The 17,118-nt window shown below is 38.2% G+C and overlaps 1 protein-coding gene across 2 annotated transcripts in view; it reads right to left on the reverse strand.

Moving 5' to 3' along the window:
• Positions 1-10,247: 10,247 nt before the first annotated feature.
• cpne5a (copine Va) overlaps positions 10,248-17,118 on the reverse strand; it is a 98,259-nt gene continuing 91,388 nt past the window's right edge. For both annotated transcript variants that reach the window (XM_074681221.1, XM_074681220.1), the window contains 3 exons: positions 15,913-15,970; positions 15,681-15,754; positions 10,248-13,960 (listed from right to left, as the gene is read on the reverse strand). In XM_074681221.1, the coding sequence (XP_074537322.1) occupies positions 13,772-13,960; positions 15,681-15,754; positions 15,913-15,970 (321 nt within the window). In that variant the 3' untranslated portion in view covers positions 10,248-13,771. The remainder of the gene's footprint in view (positions 13,961-15,680; positions 15,755-15,912; positions 15,971-17,118) is intronic.

A 17,118-nucleotide genomic window follows, 5' to 3' on the forward strand; every position in this document is an offset into this window, starting at 1 on the left:
ATGCTGTCACAGCGGTTAGTGGTTAGTTTGGTGTGCGGCTGAGCTCTGCCCCGTAGCTGAAGGTTACTGCTTATTGTGACAGCTTCAAATTGAACTTTAAATCACTGTGCTGAAGGGAAACACAAACAAAGCACCAGACCTGAAAGTGATACGTTATAAGAATAAATTAAAACTACATCCAAGATACATCAAACATGTTGAAACCCTCCATGTCAGCTTGAGCTTTATGTGCCACCTCAATACAGCTCACTATAACATTCAAATTTTGACACATCTCAAAATGCTTGACACCTTTTCTAATTTTCATGTGTAAACAGTTTAGTAAACAAATATTTGCAATAGTCAAACCAGGTATGCAATGTAATTTTTGCCGACTACACTCTTTTGTTTGAGAGCTTTGATTTTCCTGTTTCAGAGTGAGCTTTAAAATCACCTTATGAATAAATCATACAATGTAAATGTATTGTTTGGTATGACTCACATACCAGCATGGGTGTGATGCTTTTTTTTCCTCTTTGTTACAACTGTGACAGGTAAAGTCTTACTGACTGAACAAGACAACATTATTCTTAGCTGAAATGTGTGCATCCTGGTTTAGTGTGCATGTTTCTTCTGCACTTCTCAAATGCATTATGTCGACTTAGAACAGAATAACTAATCTCAAACAGCTTATAACAAGGTCAGCTGAGAGTTTTGTTTCATTTAGCAGGTGTTTTTGTCCAAAGCGACGTACAACACAAGCCAGAATTTAGACAGAAGGGAAACCTTAGTTAGTGCAACAAAGTGCTATAAGTTATTGGTTTGCAGGTGCTGCCATTAAGGGAAAAAAGTGTTTTTTTTCTCCATGTAGTGTAGCTGTAACTAGCCACAATTAACCACTGCAACAATTTGGTTCAACCTTCAACAGCATTCAATGATCAAAGCTAAATATTCACCAAGAGCAGGGTCTGAGATCTTCTGACTTATTTTAGATTAAGTGCCTAAGTTTTCCCTGAACAGATGAGTCTTCAGGCATCTCTTAAAAATAAAAAGGGACTGATGGATCATATAGTTAGAGTTAGTTAGTTGAGAGAATTAAGCAATCTGTTTATTTTCTCGTCAATTAAACTATGTGAACTTCTCTTCACCTGTTCATCTATTTATAGCGCTGGGTTACCGATAGACTCACACTTTGATCACCGCTCCTGTTATTTAGTGAGATCAGGGTTGGCAAACCTGCAGCTCGTGAGCCACATGTGGCTCTTTGCCTTTCAGTGTGCGGCTCTTCTATCCACTATATAGTTATGAGTAAGGGTGTGATGATAAATCTAAAATACTGATGCCAAAGTTGGGATCACTATTGATCAATACTTGGGAAATGAGATTGATACTTAAGTTTCAGTTTCTCTTCTCTACATGTGCTCCTCTCATGAGCTCATCTATCTATCTCTGATCCGTCTATCTACCAATAGATAGATAGATAGATAGATAGATAGATAGATAGATAGATAGATAGATAGATAGATAGATAGATAGATAGATAGATAGATAGATAGATAGATAGATAGATAGATAGATAGATAGATAGATAGATATAGATTGATAAACCTTTGTCTTTTTGACACTCCAAATACAAATTTAAACACTCTTAAAAACACAATAAATCCCACTTTGAAAATTAGAAATGTATTGATTTTCATTTTATGTCATTTCATATATGTGTGAGAGACCACGTGTGTGATGTGGCTCTTTGTAGTACCACAGTGATTTTTGTGGCTCTTGGTCTCTGACTGGTTGGCATTACGTAATGTGAGCTGTGTTTACAAACAACCAAAATAACATCCTGCTAAAATGAAGTATTCCCTGATGATTTCATAATAATAATAATAATTATAATAATAATAATAACAACAACAACAATAATAATAATACTAATAATAATAATAATAACAATAATAATATTTTATATAACAATGCCCAAATTGTATTTTAACAAATAATAAAAATGAACATTGATGCATGAATAAATAATAGCGATGATAATAATAGGGGCTCCTCTGCTGCTAGACGTGTTTATTCACTCGTCTGTGGAGGCTTTTGTTAAATCTGCTGGTGGTGTGCTTGCAGTATAATAATATCATAACCATTTAAATGTAAGGCTTGAGTTATTGAGGCTTTTACTAAAAGAGGAGCACCCTGTATGGAGCAGAATGTCATGTGACTTTTTTCAGCACCATGGACAGTACCCACTGAACTTTATCACCTCTCTTGAATAGAGATCATTCAATAATAATTTCAGCCTGAGGCAAGATTTCAGATCTATCTTTGAGCAGGGAGAGGAGTGTGTGAAATAAATATTCCAAACATATATGTTTTCCAAAGAGTTTGCTCCAGAACATTCATCCATGATGCAGACAGAGTCCTGACCCACATGTAGCATCTCATCTTAACTGCACCAGTTGAACCAGATGTACAAGTATTACAGACTTATGCTCTTAAAAAAGGTGAAGCCAGCTGGAGCTTTTTTAAGAGGAAGACCAACATGCAACCAAGTACCCATCAAACTCAGGCCTCAGAGAAAACTCTGTTCCTTAATTCATTTTCACTTCAACATCCCAAGAAGTGCAGTCTGTCCGTTTTTAAGGGTTCTTCAAAGACTTTCAACTTTCTGGGAGCTCGACAGCAGCTCTGAGCTTGGTGCAGGTGAAATCAGAAGAGCTGCAGAAGCCGTTCGGCAGGATGAAAAAGACAAAAAAGAAAGCCGTTGGTTCTCTGCACTTTGTAGTGGTTTCTCTCTCGACTAAGATGAGCTGTGTCGCACCCACACAGCAACAGTGGCTGTTATCTTTTTGCTCACATTCTACAGCTATTTCTGCCTCAGCAGACGTCAGAGGAAATGCACACACACTCAAAATGATGTGTTTGTGTCTTCTTGGGGAGCAAGTGCTCAAGCAGTAGAAAAAGTAAATACAAAGGTAATTATTTTGATAAATGTAAAAGTTTCTTTTCTGCTTTTGAATAATGTAATTATTCTCTAAACATCATCATTAAAAACTGGAAATCCCAAATTCCTTGGCCTTGTACTGGAATCTGCCATTAAAGGGTATATTCAAGATTTCTGCATCCATCAAGCTTTAGAGGCTCACAAGAAGCGACAGCTTTGTTGTGTTCTCTACAACTCATTCATCACGTTCCTCCACATCAAAAGAGTCTCAATCAGACAGCCGTGAAAGAGTTTTTTTCCTCTATTTTCTCTTCATCCACGGAACAGTCATTCATCACTTTCTCTTTGTTAATATCCCACAAGACCCAAGGAGGGAGTATCTGCTGGCTCGCTGCTTGTGGATGACTCACAAGACAGTGTATTCCCCCCTCCTACTGTACTCTTCATGCTTTCTCTCCTCCTCGCTCTGCTTTTTCTCCTCACCCCGTTCACTCTCTAATCTGCTTTTCTCCTCGCTCCAGCCTCCCACCATCTCTTTCTGTCCTCCCTCCACCTGCCAGGCCAGCTTTTCTTTCCATCTGATGCCACTCTCTCTTCTAAAAGTCACTGCTCCTCTTCTTCATTGCTCATTCTCTCCGTTATTTTTTGCTCTGACTACCAGCTCCTCTCTTTTTTCCTCCAGCCACAGACTGTGCTCTTGTTCTAAATAACTGAAGAGGTAACCAAGGAGTGCAGTGAACACATGTAGAGAGCAGTTTCTAAAACTGTACTAAATATTCCAAAGCTTTCAGTTTTGATAATTTGAAAAGTCTCTTTTATTCTTTGCATGAGGTAGAACAGGGTGTTGGTTTCATTTTCAGTTTCCTGCTAAATGTCGCGCACCAACCTGGGAATGGGTTATAACAGCTGGCTGCACCAGCTCTTGGAGACATATCAGACATTTAACTTGATGTGTGTGACACTGAGTCAGAGAGGCTGTCCTACAGGAAAATCAGTAGGGCACTGTAATTTATTCTTTTCTATTTTGTAAAGCCATGGAAGTGATGAGATTCTCAATCTTTCCCTCCATACGTCTTAATGTAAGATTATTCAAGCCATTTGCCATCATAAACATAAATATGTTTTCCATGGGAAAAACATGATCGCTATGAAACAGGCGGCCCTAGGTGGCCCTACTCTTACAATAAATATAAAAATTATAGACCAAATCATAATCCAACATGGGAAAGCACTTGGAAAGAGAAAAGACAAACTTCCTTTGAACAGGCAGAAAACTTCATGATTCATGATGAACAGCCATCTGCTGTGGCTGGACCGGCCAGGACAGAGGAGGATGTAGAAAATGAGAGTGGATAGAGACCATCAACAAATAACATGACAACATGAATCACTGTAACGAGAGCGATATAATACAATATCAGGGGTTGTCTCAGTCGCAATCAAGTTGATAGGACTGTCTTTACTGCCCGTTACAATAACCATATCAGACTGACATTGATTTTTAGCTCTGTAAGTTTTACGTCATACCGATAAAAGGCAGAGAGTATATCACTCAGAGAATTCTGTTCAAATATGAGGCTCACCCAGTCCTCACAAAGTAAAAGTTCTTAATAGCACTCTGATTATTTCTCCTTTTGGTCATCTATCACATTAGAAATAGATAAAGTAGTGAAATCACCAGAGTGTTTGAGAGGTTGATGAATCAATCCATCACAAATTATCTCCTTGGTCAATTTTTGCAACAAGTCAGAGAAATCCTCTAGCACGTCTATGTTTGGGTATCCATAAAAATAGGTGAGCTCACAGAATATGGTATGAGCAACTGAAAATCCAAATGATAAGGAGAGGATCAAAAAGATAGGTGAAAGCACAGCGAGCTGAGTCAAAATCTACACCTGGTATTCAGGATGAACAAAGTCTGGCAGTGACACAGTGACATGTTGAGATCAGATGTATACAGGGTAGAAAGTCAGCAAGAGGACTATGAAGTGAAACTGGCAAGAAACAGGGGTGATGATCATGATGTCTTCATGAAATGGTAGTAACATGTTTTGGTCCAACAAGCCAATAAATAAAGCACAGCAGCATTGTTTCCAGGCTCTCATAGCCCCTCTGTTCACAACGCTCTGATTTAGTGGGCGTGACCTTCATATGTAAATGAGCCACCGCTGATACCACCCCGCTCTTCCACGTCACTGAGAGCGGCACCACGAGCTCTGAGTGTGTTGCGGTGTGTTCAGTGTACAGTCAATAAAATCTGCATTAACTTGGTTCAGACATGGTTATTTACTCTCTCAGTGTCCTGTTTTCTGCTGCCATGTAGACTCACATAAAATCTCCAAATTATCTCTGACATTTTCAATTTCTGCGTTGTTTTTGTCCATAATGAGAATGAATTTTTATGTGGAGCAGGCTGGTCCGGCATGCAGCAAACAGTAAATCAGGCTCACTGTGCCAAGATGTGATATTATTCAGCATGCTGGCCTCCTCTCTTTGGAGACAGGGCTATCATATGTGCTTTCCCAGCTCCTCCCCATATCTGATTTGTTGATTTCATCATATGAGCACGGTCAGTGTAACTTTGCCCTGTAACTCTTTTATGTCAGTTCTCATACCTAGCAGGCAGGAGATGCTATATAGCTTGTTGTGATCTATTCCAGCCAGTTTTGTATCTTCACTGTGACGTTAAACTCAAATATTGAATAAATAGGTGAAGAACTGAGGACTTTTTTAGTGACTCTGACACAATAATCAACATGACTGATCATGATTGTTTTCTATATGAACAGTTATCCCAGCTGACTAATCTCCCACACATTATCTTACAGGAGCAGTAATATGAAACCACCCACTGCTCCTCCCTGGCTATATCACTGTGCTCCTTAGACTCATTCATTCCTCCAATACATGTCTTTACTGGGAGCTTAATGAAGATTTATAGCCAATACAAGTGCAGCTAGTAAATTGTGCTGGTAGGTGTATTCATGCTGCAGAGGTAGACCTGAGTTTCAGCCCTGAGGAGAGTGGAGATCATTTTTGAACAGCGCAGCAGAAAGGTAAGAAAGAAATATAAAGTTAAAGGGAGCTGTGGTGGTAGATATGACAGCAAGCTGTCCTTTAGTCCTTTAAACTCAAAGTCTGAGGATTGTCATATATTTCCTGCTGATCTGAGCTGTATAAATTACTGGAGATAGTTCCACCAGCCTGACATCAAACAGCCCACACCGCTGCCGGAAAAACCTGGATTCTGTTTTAATTGGGCAGGGCAGGTAGTGCTGTGACACACCTGGAAAGATCTGGTTCTGGTTGGATTCTAGGTCAATACTGAGTCCGCAGTCCTCCCTGATCTCTGATTAGAGAAGGAGTAGTCTGTGCACATCTCCCCCCTCGCACTATTGGCTGTGGACCTGATTCAGCCACAATGCTGCACACAAACTTTGTAGTTAAAGGAAGAGAGTTTTTATTTCTCTTCAAAAACAAAGCGTTGCAAAACACTGCAAGCAATCCAGATGACTGATATGTGCTGTCTTCTATTCAGTTAATAATTAAGTCCCTGTGTTTTTTAAAAACTAGAGAAATGTGTTTATTCAAGGCAACATGTGGGGAGTTATCTGTAGCAGGGTCAGTTTTTAGTTAGCTTAGCGAAACCATGAAATGTGGACGTAGTGTCTGTAACATCACCTTTTTTCTTTCCTGTTGCAGCTTTGAAGCCTATTGTTGACGGGGCCACAGTGATTAAGAAAACTCAACCCAGCTTTGTGCAAGTTTGGAGGAGGTAAAGAGGCAGGCTTTCAGCCTCTGTGCAGTCTTGTTAATTTGATAACTCAGGAAAGATCTTTGAAAGAGTTTTTAAAAATTCATCCTTGTTCAGTTTGTCCAAAGAGAAATGTGATATTCAGACTCAAGACAATTCTTTTTAACCAGACTGTGAAATTATTGTTTCTACATTTTTTTAAAAAATTTTCTTTCCTTCTTTATTTATTGATTTATTTTCCTCAGTGCACTTTTTTTTCTTGGCCAGCCTCAAGCATTATTTTTAAAAACTGCAGTTTTCAGCTCTTCTGCATGGGTTTCATTTATGAAGTCTAGAGGTTTCCACTTGAGCACGAGCGACGGACAGAAGTCTCTGGTGAAGCCATTCTTCTGTTGGTATGGATATTTGTTTTGGGTTGTTGTCGAGCTGAAACATGAAACTCTTCCTAATCTTTAGCTTTGTAACAGAAACCTGAAGGTTTTGTGTCAACATCAACTGATATCTGGACCTGTTTATAATTCTCTCCACACTGACTAAACATCCAGCTATAGAAAAAATAGCCCCACAGCATGATGCTGCCACCACCATGCTTCACTGTGTGTTCTTTGGTGATTAGCAGTGATGTACTTGCACCAAACATACTGTTTGGAATTATGGCCAAAAAACTCCTTGTATTCCTCAGACCAGAACACATTTTCCCACAGTCTTTACGGAGACTTTCAAATGTGTTATTTCAATATTTAGCCAGGCTTGGATGGTTTTCTTTGTAAGAAAAGGCTACAATTTTGCCACCCTACTCCATGGCCCAGACATATTAAGTGGAGTATATGTACGACTCAGCCAGTACTCGCCAGAAATTTGTGTAACTCCGTAATTTTCAGTGTCGACCTCTCGACAGCCTCCCTGACTAGTTTTCCTTCTGTCTTTAATCAGTTTTGGTAATGCAACTGTTGCCATGCCATATTTTCTACAACTGCCTTCATACCTCTCCTCTGTCTTCACTATGTTCCATGGTAAATATAAGACTGTGGAAATTCATTTGTACTCTTCAATTGACTGGTACCTTTAACAATAAGATCCCTCCAAGGCTTTCTGTGGACTGTGGCTTTTTGTGTATGATGCAACTAAGAAAATATTGAGTTAAGCTGATCAGAGCAGCTGAACTTTATTTTAGTTCTTTACTTTTTAAGATTTCACTTTGTTTCAAAATTGTGTTGAACAGGATATATGTTACATTACAGATGAAAAAAGTTCAGAGTTGGTCTCTCTCTCTCTCTTTTTTTTTACATCATTAACACCTTACATATTAACAGGGGTGTGTAGAATTTGAATATCCACTGGAGGTTGAAAGAAACTGTAAAAGTCTGTGGGTATGATGTAGGAGATGTAGTGGTAGCTTGTCAGCTTCTAACAATTTGCCAGATAATTTATCCATGGATCAAACAGTTGCAGTTAGCTGCTGTGAAATAACGCCTTTATTCTTTTCCTCCTTGATTCGAGTGATTAAACATATGGAGCACAGTCTCATTCAATGAGCTTCAAATAGGCTGGGAAAGGAGATTTTGCCACCTTTTGACTGATCCAGGACACAACAGTTCCCTCAGCTCCAATATTTATACTAGACTAAACTATCTGAGCTGGTCGTGGATTTATGGTTAGTGTAGAGGACTGACAGAGATGTAGTCTTCTAATCTGTCTCTGGATCTGCTTCTTCAACAATCTTTGCCATAAGACCGCTATTGACTCTCTTTGGCTCACTGTTGTGTATCGCTGCCAGATCTTCAGAGTAATTGTTGTAGTTAGTCCCCAGCAGATCTCTGTAATGAATGATTTTTGCATATTGTACATGTGAAATGTTATTTATAAGTAGAGTATAATTCTATATCATTAGCAGTTGATTTTCTTCCTGACTGCCACTCTGAGCTTATTGTTTGAGCAGTTGGTGGGTGGGACAGGGAGGCATTGGATCTCTCCCAGGTTGCTAATTTATGGCTCCAGCTGCCGTCTCCCTCTCTCCAGGTGGACATGTTGCCTCGTCAGCAGTTCATCTCATTAGGGAGAGAAAAACACACTTCTAAAGGAGCCGGTTCTGTGAGAGGACAGCGCTCACAGCTGATTGGACTCCAGTGTCTCTCAGTGGGATAGATGTGTAGACACAAATCAACCATCATGTTCTAAAAAAAAAGGCAGCGATACAACCTCATGCCAGCAACTTTTTTTAATTAACGACCACACAGTGACAGCTGGATTTATTTGGAAAGAGCAGCAGCAAACGTAAGTGAAGGCGACAGCACTTAAGGGGGAATCACACTGATTTTACACTACAGCACCATGAAAGGTTAACTTTTTATCTATAAAATCTACAACAAATTTATCCTCCCCAGTTTCAACAAACATGTGAATTATTACCCAGCTTTATTAATAACTTGATTCTACAATCAAATACAAGTGTTCTCTATTTTAACCTTATAGAGACTCTGTAACAAAAGGGAAAATAATGCCACCAAAATTGCAAAAACTCCCCCCAAAAAACACCAAAAGAGGCAGCCATCTTGAATTTAAAGGTTAAAATAAGGCCAAATCGTAATGTAACCCTGAGATATGTTTTTCTCAACAAAAAAGGTCTGAAAACATGTATTGTCCATCATTGTAGGACGAGCCTTTAAAAAGATTATTTCCACAACAGCCATTTTGGATATTGGACTAAAAAAAATTTTCCCGCCATTTTATAAAAATACACCCCGGCTAAATTGGTTTTTTAGCCCTCCTAGACGACAAATCCACTGAGAAACCAAAATGACCCAACTCTCTGTGTGTGTGTGTGTGAGTGTGTGTGTGTGTGTGTGTGTGTGTGTGTGTGTGTGTGTGTGTGTGTGTGTGTGTGTGTGTGTGTGTGTGTGTGGAGGGGGGGGGGGGGGTTGTACTTCCTCGACCATCGTTAGAGGATAGGCTTCAGAACGCTGCTTGAGAAACAAATAGGTGACTGTAATCCTCTGCAGTGGATTTTCTAAAGTCATCTTCTTCTAAACAGAGTGGTTCCCATGGTGGGACAGTGATCTGTGCTGAATTTATCTTCTGAGGTTCACTCAGTGGTCAGCTGTTGTAACTGCAAGTAAATTTTCTCTGACTCCAAGACGATCGCCAGACAGCCACATGTGTCGACCCCTGCTAGTATATCTATCTCTATATATAAGAAGAAGAAGAAGAAGAAGAAGAAGAAGAAGAAGAAGAAGAAGAAGAAGAAGAAGAAGAAGAAGAAGCAACGTTCGAGTAATATTACTTTATTATTTTTGAAAAAAGGTTGTTTCAAATAAGGAGTAAATTACCATTAACTCTGTGTCTACTTCTACCAAAAACACACACTATTCAAATAATTTTAACATTAAGTTCATCCTGTTAATCGCTCTAGGTCCAGCAGCATCATCTACATACCCTCCCTATAATCCCCTCTCAGCATCCGTCAGTCACACCAGAGGTCACTAATAAAGTTAAATGTCCAAAGTTACTTCTCCCCCACATACATAATCTCTTTAAAAAAAAAAAAACACTCACAGAAATTGCATTCTGCCAAGTATTCAGTATTTATTAATCTTCAGTTAAGGCAATCCATTACAAAGCATTTCACAAACCACAGTATAACGACAATATCATGTCCAACACCTGGTTTGGAAATTTTTCAGCATGCAAGTCAGAGACCAAGAGAGGTATGTAAACAACCTGGGATAAAACAGGAGTAATGGAGAGAAGAACCCATACAGTAAGTGTCTCAGGAACGGGATGGAAAGCAAGCCAGACATGAAACATGCTAGAGGTGACTATTCTTTGAATATCTCCAAATAACATCTCAAGTATGAAACAAAGCCCATGGCTGGTTTACTCATCATGTACAATGAAGGCAGAAAAACAAACTTTCTGCCATTTGGCACTAACATGCACGTTGTCTAGAAAGGCCAAGTTCAACCACTGTTGAACACAGTTTGGCACAGAGTATTCTGTATGGGGTTTATGTACATAAATAGAGTTCAGCCTCAAATAAAAGTTAAATGAAAGAACAAATGAAGCCATTTACAAACACACAAGAAAAAAAATACTATAGTTAAAAGACACCTTTAAGTCATCAAAATAAAGCTTCTAATAAATGTATGTTTCAAAGTTGCATAAGAGTCATCACTGTTGTCGCTTTACATTATTATTTGTTCTTAACTGAGGGGGGTAGATTTTAATTTCTCTGTGGAGGGAATCTCACAGAAAACAGGCCTCCAGGGAAACTAAAAAGCTAAGATCTCTGAGCCATGTCACTGATTTTGATTAATTACATAAATATGTATGAGAAATAAACAAAACATGCAGTTCCAACCAAACTTTACTTTTTAATTTACTTTTTTTTTTTACACATTTGCCGTCAAACTCACAGAACATGAGCAACATTTTGATGCTGACTTGTCGTCAGCCAAGTTGAAGCCTCTTCAACTCAGCTGCTTTCTATTGATTTGGGATTTAAAAAATCAAACAATACTTTGAATAATGCTTATTAAATAGATATATGACATACTAGATATTTTGATCAATAGTGTCTATATATTTTTAATAATAGATGTCTTTCATATATATTTATAATTTCATTTGGTTTAAATGGCTTTTTCAGAGGTATTCTGGTATTTATGTGTCAAATAAATGAACTTAGTAACCTCATTTCACTCCTTGTGACTAATGAATTTGGCTACAAATAAAATGAGCTTCGTCTTCTGAGAAAGAAATGTTACAATTGATACAACAGAAAAAAGAAAAGAAAAAAGGATTTTGGCCTGTTACAGAGGGAGTTCGCTGCCTCTGGACTGAGATTTTGCTCCATCATCAGACTTTCTTCTCTCTGAGCCAATCCTAGCTGGTAAACATTGGATATCTAACAAAGAGCACGAAGCAACATGAAACATGTAAACACTTTGCTCTAAAAGCAAAGCAAGATGCAAAATATTAGGGTTTCACATTCTCGGAGAACAACATGACAGTTCTTTGTAAACGTTAGTCCTGCTGTGTGGTTCAATGAAGCGCTGTAAGTACAAAATAAATGCACAAACATGTCAGATCAGAGTTAAAACCACTTCTCAATGAAATCCATGAATGTTTACTTTTTCCTTGAGGCGATATAATGAGCCACAGTTTAATTGTAAACAAGTCTTGACTTTGAATATTGTACAACAAGGCTTAGCAACACTGTTCACTTTCATTATTTCAAAGGTTGGTAATGACGTATAAAAAATACAGACACAGGTAGAGACAGCAATCAGCCACTGCAGCTGTTAGAGTCCAAATCTTGTGACACTTTACTTTTCTGTGTGTACAAATTTAATATGAGACCTGCTGCTGCTGGCAGAGTAACACCTGGGTAACTGAATTTGGATATGTTTCCATATACGAGGCACATTTGGATCAAGTTAGTGAGTGACTGAGGATCTTCAAATGAAAATGATGGCCTTTATAAAGAGTTCAATGAAGATGCACACACCTGGGCCGAATAGGCTGTAACTGTCTTAAAACAAAGGAGAAAGAAAGAAAAAGGAAAGGAGAATAAAGTTACACCAGTGTCTGGTTTAAATACAATCATAAAATTAAAATGGGACCTTCAGTAATAAATAGTATCCCAATGTTTGTAAGAATGAAAAAATGGACAAAAGTGTGAAACTTCTTTCTTTCTTTCTTTTGAAGCAATCACAATTGGAAAGAGCGGACCACAGTGGGGGAAAAAAAAAGAAAAGTGTATACTCTTAAACAGGTAGTGGTAACTGTTGGTCACTTTGTGCAATCAAAGTTGCTTTAGATGTGCTTGTTCGAAGATTTGTGATTGCTTTGTTGTCATTTTGGATGAATGAGTGTTAAAGAGGAGATAAGAGGTGGGTATTAACTGACATCAGTGTTTCTAAAGTATATTTGTGCGGTCCTCTAAAATCAAACCTAATGAACCGTCACCACAACAACTATAATGGAAAGAAACAAACCACAAGGTTACCAATGAGATACAGCAGCAAGACTGTTGTAGTATTTTTACCTCTGCATACTCAAAGAAAAATCAAGCATGTGCTTTCAATTAGTCTTTGATTGTTTTTAAAACATACACATTTCTTTTTTTTTTAAATTAGTTATGTTGGTACCATCATTTTCTTTTAAACATTCTTCCTGTTGTAATCTTGCATTTAATTGATGTTGGAACACAATGTTGAAACTAAGCTGAGAACATAATGTGAGGTTTTTCATTATCTTTATAACGGTAGCTGTTGAGTCTGTCACAATAGTGGTTTCCAGCTTATTAAACGTCCATCCTTTGTGCTTTCATTTGGAATATAATTAGTGCATTCTGTAAATATAAATATTAGAAACACGTATAAGATGTGATGCTGGAAAATCAGCGTACAGCAGGTCCTCCATGTAACAGCTTGAAATCAAGATTATCAATAACTGAAAATGACTTATGAAGTGACTATTCGGTTTTATCACATGCTCTTATATTACAGTTCTTATTAAAGTAGAAATTGGATTTTTTTTCCTCCACTTTTCACAAAATATCTGAAGGTAAACTACAGGGAAAATATGACTTTAATCCAACCCTCATAACCCCCCTTAAAGGAATGAATTATTTCTGCAATAAAGAAACATAAACATAAATAAATAAACCTGTATACACACGATGCCCTAGTTTAACACACCAATTCCAAAAGGTATCACAAACATGATACACACTGGCACATTCTAATATATGTATGCCTCCAATCAGGCTCTCTCTACAGGTTCACTTGCTATCCATTACATCACCATTTTGACAGGTTTGACAGCAAACAACTAAAGCCTCCTCCCACACCAGGCTCTTCTCCATCCTCCAGTACTCAGAGAGAGAATAAAACTTCCAGATCATCCCACAGGTTCGCCTTGAAGTAGTCTCATTGCTCCAAAACAAATCAGTGTCTCATCACCACTTTATTTAACTGAAGTGTCGCCCCAGGACCTCAAAGCAGTTTCCTGTTTCCCAAAGGGTGTAGTTGTAGATGCAGGTTCACATCAGTCTGGATCCTGCCCCACATTTACCGTAGGCTGTGAGGGGCTCAGACAGGATTGGTCTGGGGGAGGTTGTCGACTGAGTAAACTGGTGGGACGGTGTTGGGTTTAATTGCTCTGCTCTTCATGTACAAGATCAGCTGATCAGGGATCTCAGCCAGTACGTCTTTAGCCAGGCGAGCCATGCTAAGCACATGATTGCCTGTGCGGTCCATGTAGTCTCTGAATGGGACAAACTGTTGACAAGGTAAAGAAATGTGTTACACAATGAAAAGGAAAAAGATGAGTTTATCAACTTCTAGTGGTAACATGGTAGATTGATAGATCGATCAACATGCAGATGATTTTATGATTTATCCACTAAGGGGAAGTCTGGTCCACGGGTTTTAACCCACTGAGGCCAGGTGCGCAGCCAAACTACACTGAGCTTCCACCCCTTTGGTTCATTTTCTAAAGGGGTCAGGTGCAACATCAGCCAGTTAGCATTAGACTGATTTACCTGCTCTACACGACTCGTTCTTGGTTTTTGGCTTATAGAAAATACATTTGGTAGATAGTTGAAAGAATTTATGATGATAACTTTTACACTCGGTCAAGATGCAAGGTACCACAGATAAACTACAAGAGGTCACCAAAAACATATAATTCCTCTCAAGAGAAAATAATCTGAGCTAGATTCAGGAAAAATCCGTGAATGTGAAAGCTCCTGCAGTGAACAAATTGATTGCTTGATTGATTATTTGATTTATTGATAGATTGACTGACTAGAACTGTAGGTGTTCAGATATGTCTTGAGTGGAAAAAATGCCACCAATAAGCACACACACAAAGATAGATTTACAGTTTTTAGCACGGGGGAGGGGGAGGGGGAGCAGTCGCCCCCACCCATTTAGCAATTGTTTAAAAACATGCGCAAAAGTGCCCTCTTGGGATGCAAAACACAGGAAAGTGCCCTTTGGGAGGCTAAATGTAGGGATGGGAATTAAAAACCGGTTCCTGTTGAGAATTGATAAGAAGTGTTTCAATCCATTGATATCGTTAGCCTTTGTGCTTAACGATTCCCTTATCAATTCTTTACATTGTGCCAGAGCCGTTGGCCCTACGTCAACTAGTCTGCTGCAGCTATTGTAGCTTAGCAGTTAGATAACGCTTCCCAAGAAAACTCTGATTCAGGATTTTCAGCTTGAAGTTTTACTGAAGAACTGACTTCATAAAGAAATGTGCATTACTCTCTCTCAGGAGATTCATATTCAGAACATTTAAAATGGTATAAATCACCTTATTAACCAAAATAACAAAATAGTGCAACCTGATGCTAACGTATATGGAAAACTGCATTAATTTGCTAGCAGTTAGCATACATCAGTGTAACTTCAGCTTCAGAATAGAATTTCAGCTTTAATCACAGAAACATATCACATCAACGCTTTGTAAAAAATACTACGAATTTCAAATGTCAAAAGCTAACAGCCAATTGAAAGGCTCATGGCTGACTTCATGACTACGGAAAGCTTCCAAACAACTTAAACCATTGCTATAACCACTTTGAGACACCAGATGGCGTACTTGAATTATTGATATGTTACATCACAGTACATCAACGTCACATTATGTGCAATTTTACCTGTTTTTGTATAATTATGCCCAGAAATATCCAGACTCAGGGACCAATTACATTTTATTCACTTACAGTATAAACTCAATTAAATGTCGTTGACACAGAAAACCTGTAAAGCTACTTTTTGTATCGAGAAAATTCACAACAGGAATTGATAAGGGAATCGATAAGGAATCAGATCGATAAGCAGAATCGATAAGGGCATTGGTATTGACAAAATCTTATCAATTTCCATCCCTCACTAAATGTGCCTTTTTTTGCCCGTGCCCTACAAAAAGTCTATGCACACCACTGGTTTAAAGTGTTTTTAGTGAGATACAACGTTTAAAGTGGCTCACCTGAACAATGTCTCTCTCTGCCAGCTTTCCTCGTGAGGAAATCCTGATGTCGTCTCCGTCAAGCTCAACCATGGCTGAAAAGAAAAGATATTCAAAGAACCATTGTGGATCATTTTTTTTCCCAAAGCTGAACACAAATGCACAGATTAAAGGTTAAGGGCAAATTATCCAACAAAATCCCTGATACAAATAAAAAGCAGATTTCTCTGCAAAAAGTTTGTACTTCACTCACCATCAAACTCAGCTTGTCCAACTCCAACAATGATGATAGACATTGGGAGTTTAGCAGCCTGTCATAAACAAGAACAGTCAGTTATCACATACTTGGAAGATCACTTCAAGTTTAAGCTAATACAAAATTTCACATCTGAGCATATTATCTGGTTTTACTTCCAGTTATTTGTATTTTTCTCATTCTGCAAACTCAATATTTATCAACGAGCAGTCCTCAAGAGATGCTGGTTTAACTTAACTATAACAGACAAGATATAATAACAAAACAATGGAAACGCATAAACACAGAGTCATAACAGTTTCTTGACTGTTTCACTTCACATTATGTCACATAGAACAGGTTCTCCAGGGACAAAGAAGGCACATGAAAAACATTATTCAACCAAGGGGCCCATGGGTCTTTACAAAGCCATACCGCAAAATATTTCCACACCATACTGTACAGTCTAGGGCTACAACTACTGACTATTATAGTATTCGATATTCTACTGAAAATCCCATCGATTAATCAAGTAATCGGATAAAATACATTTTTGTTTAGTTAAAGAGCAGTTATTTTTCAAATGAAAAAAATTCTCTTTAAGAAATAGAATTTTCTGATACAGCATGTCAGTAAGAGCACTTGCTTTGGTAGCTCCAAAATTTGTAAAAACACTTTAACACATTTTTTGTGCCTTTTACATCTCATCAGATGTTGGGGACCCAAATGGCACCCGTTTCGTAGAATGACCCATTAGTCTCCAAACTCCAGAAAAGAAGCTAGATTTGTTGCTAGTTGCTATTTTGTATAAGAGGTAGCTTGAGGGGTCTGAAAACTCTCTTATTATGTCCTCAGCTCTATTTGAAATACCACTCTTTGATCTTTTTAAAAATTAAACGATTCCTCGAGGCGGAGGAAATTACTCGATTAATTTTTGTAATCGAGTACCTCAAATCATTCGAGGAGTCGTTTCAGCTCTAGTACAGTCACTGTGTTTGTGCATTGACTTTACAAGATCTGGAAAAGTTAAGTTTATAAGTCACAATATTACTTCAAAACATCTAACTTGGGCATGAAATTTTAAAATTCATTGTCTTAAACTGTGAATATCAAATACCAGAGAGGCTTTAAGCTCATATGTAAAACTTTTGGATTGGTCAATTTTTGCACTCCCACTGGACAAAAAAACCTTCATCTCTGATCATGAACTGGATTTGAGAGTGG

The sequence above is a fragment of the Halichoeres trimaculatus genome, unplaced genomic scaffold (assembly GCF_033239565.1).
Source record: "Halichoeres trimaculatus isolate MK-OKI-2021-1 unplaced genomic scaffold, fHalTri1.1 fHalTri1_scaffold_11, whole genome shotgun sequence".
Lineage (NCBI taxonomy): Eukaryota > Metazoa > Chordata > Actinopteri > Labriformes > Labridae > Halichoeres > Halichoeres trimaculatus.